This window comes from Branchiostoma floridae, chromosome 6, assembly GCF_000003815.2.
Source record: "Branchiostoma floridae strain S238N-H82 chromosome 6, Bfl_VNyyK, whole genome shotgun sequence".
Taxonomy (NCBI): Eukaryota; Metazoa; Chordata; class Leptocardii; order Amphioxiformes; family Branchiostomatidae; genus Branchiostoma; species Branchiostoma floridae.
Genome location: NC_049984.1, coordinates 20,280,615 through 20,283,061, shown reverse-complemented (window position 1 = coordinate 20,283,061; position 2,447 = coordinate 20,280,615). Strand labels below are relative to the sequence as shown.

The following is a 2,447-nucleotide window of genomic DNA, read 5'->3' as shown; positions in this document are numbered from 1 at the left end:
TTTGATACTTGTCCCATATACTGTAAATGCATTTAAGTTCGCGGAGATTTAATTTTGCGATAGTGGGAAAAAGGACTTTTCGCGGTGGTTTTAAGTTTGCGGTAGCACCATGCACTGTAGTCTTTTACTGCCATGGAAGAATGTTTGCGGTGGTTTTAAGTTTGTGGTGAAGCGACAACCGCGAAAACCGCAAACATTAGACCACCGCTAAAGTTTCTGCATTTACAGTATCCTGCTATGTTAAGGTAAGATGTTGAGCTAAAGTTTGTTGTTTTGTAGGCCATCATGGCGGCAGGGTCCATGATGCAGACCCATGGAGACTTCGATGTGGCTCTGACAAAGTACAGGGTGGCTGCTGCCAGCACACCCGAGAGTGCTCCGCTGTGGAACAACATCGCCATGTGCTTCTTTGGAAAGAAGAAATATGTAGCAGTGAGTACAAACATTCAACACAGCAATTCTGATGTCCAAGTCTGGTATTTAAACAGTGCACTTGGCACATAAGAAGTGTGTTTGAATTATTCTATCATACAGTGTGTGATGTCAGTAGAATCTGTGTGATATACACCCAAGTTATCACCTAGAACAGCCTAAATAGCTGTTACTGTTTTGAATGTAGCCGCATATAATGTCAACATATTAATGCTAAATATACATGTGGAATTACCTAACAGACAGGGTTTGAATTTTATCACTTACTTTGGTAATTACAGGGTCTTTTTACCTACACTTTTTTCTTTTTCACCTACACTGAGGGTCTTCTCACCTGGGTGTAATTGTAAACAGTTGTAATGCTGTACGTATAGAGGTCATGTTATATTGAATACGACGGTTTTAGTGCAGTTTTTGGTGTATATTTTTCATAATTGTTTAGTACGTTTTACACCTGCGTGCAGAAGAACGTAGTCTGGACATAGGAGCTCAACCTGCATACACATTGTTTTGTATGTGTGTGTGTGTGTGTGTGTGTGTGTGTGTGTGTGTGTGTGTGTGTGTGTGTTTGTGTGTGTGAATCTTCCATGAGTAAAGAGGGACAAAAGTAAGTTTAACAGACAGTTTGCCAGGTGACCAGATGCTACCTTTGTTGTGTGCAGGCCATCAGCTGCCTGAAGCGAGCGGTGTACCTGGCACCGTTTGACTGGAAGGTTCAGTATAACCTGGGCCTGGTGCATCTCACCATGCAGCAGTATGCTTCTGCCTTCCACTACCTCAGTGCTGCTATCAATATCCGCCCCAAGATGGGAGAGCTGTACATGCTGCTGGCAGGTTAGGAACACTGTTCTACAGTACCTACATTTCACTACATTTGTATAGTACTGATGGTTAATTTCAAAGCATTGTAAGATGAACTACATTTTATCTGTCAATGTTAACATTAGTGTTCACCTTCCTCAACAGTGTGTGTTCTCTCCTGTAGTTACCCTTCCTCACCAGTGTGTGTTCTCTCCTGTAGTTGGCTGCCTCACCTTCCTCACCAGTGTGTGTTCTCTCCTGTAGTTGCCCTTCCTCACCTTCCTCACCAGTGTGTGTTCTCTCCTGTAGTTGCCCTTCCTCACCTTCCTCACCAGTGTGTGTTCTTTCCTGTAGTTGCCTTCCTCACCTTCCTCACCAGTGTGTGTTCTCTCCTGTAGTTGCCTGACTCACCTTCCTCACCAGTGTGTGTTCTCTCCTGTAGTTGCCCTGACTCACCTTCCTCACCAGTGTGTGTTCTCTCCTGTAGTTGCCCTGACTCACCTGGAAGATGAACAGAATGCCAGGAGAGCCTATGAGCAGGCAGTCCTCTTGGATCAGTAAGCAACTCCTATCAGTTTTTTTTAGCATGTTTGTTTGATCTATGATTGAAAATTGTTTCCTATTGACAACAATATACATGTGTATAACCACCCTGACCAATACAAGCGATCGCTGTTGTTGTTTATATCCGGGGTATTAGACGGTTGTTTCCTACCAGGACGTCAGTAGATTGGATCAAAAATTGATATTCAAATTAGCGGCTCATTAGCGGCTCAAATTACTGGTTAATATGTAAATCAATCTTTTGCCAAACACCTGCTTTTTGCCTACCACTGCGTCACTGTGACATCACCGCGATCGCTCGTATGGAAGGAGACATTCCTCAGGAATGCGTACAGTCCTCTAGATCTAGAAAAGGGGACAGTCCAAAACTTTCTAGGGGACAGCTTCCATGTATGTGCTGACTGACTGAATGGCAGTAGTACACATAATTATGCATGCTGACTGACTTTTATTATAGCACTAGTAGTAGTACACATGTACTGACTTGACTGGCAGTAGTTGTAGTAGTGGTACACATGTACTGACTGACTGACTGGCAGTAGTAGTAGTAGTACTCATGTACATGTGTTGTAGTAGACCCACTGTGCTCTTGCATCATTCTGCTAACACAAGACAGCCTGGGAGATTCCCTTATTCTCAGTAGGAAGAAC

General features: G+C 43.5%; 1 protein-coding gene across 1 annotated transcript; it reads left to right on the top strand.

Moving 5' to 3' along the window:
- The first annotated feature begins 253 nt into the window (after positions 1-253).
- On the top strand, positions 254-1,901 carry LOC118417869 (Bardet-Biedl syndrome 4 protein homolog). Its single transcript, XM_035823621.1, has 3 exons — positions 254-432; positions 1,095-1,266; positions 1,721-1,901. The coding sequence occupies exons 1-3, from the start codon at positions 286-288 to the stop codon at positions 1,792-1,794; spliced, it is 393 nt and encodes a 130-aa protein (XP_035679514.1). The 5' UTR covers positions 254-285; the 3' UTR covers positions 1,795-1,901.
- The last annotated feature ends 546 nt before the right edge of the window (positions 1,902-2,447 follow it).

Bases quoted from the DNA above. Each gene is read 5' to 3' on its own strand.
- LOC118417869 (XM_035823621.1), top strand. From the start codon at position 286: ATGGCGGCAGGGTCCATGATGCAGACCCATGGAGACTTCGATGTGGCT. The intron at 433-1,094 runs GTGAGTACAAAC...TGTTGTGTGCAG, and splicing joins GAAAGAAGAAATATGTAGCA to GCCATCAGCTGCCTGAAGCG. The intron at 1,267-1,720 runs GTTAGGAACACT...TCTCTCCTGTAG, and splicing joins GCTGTACATGCTGCTGGCAG to TTGCCCTGACTCACCTGGAA.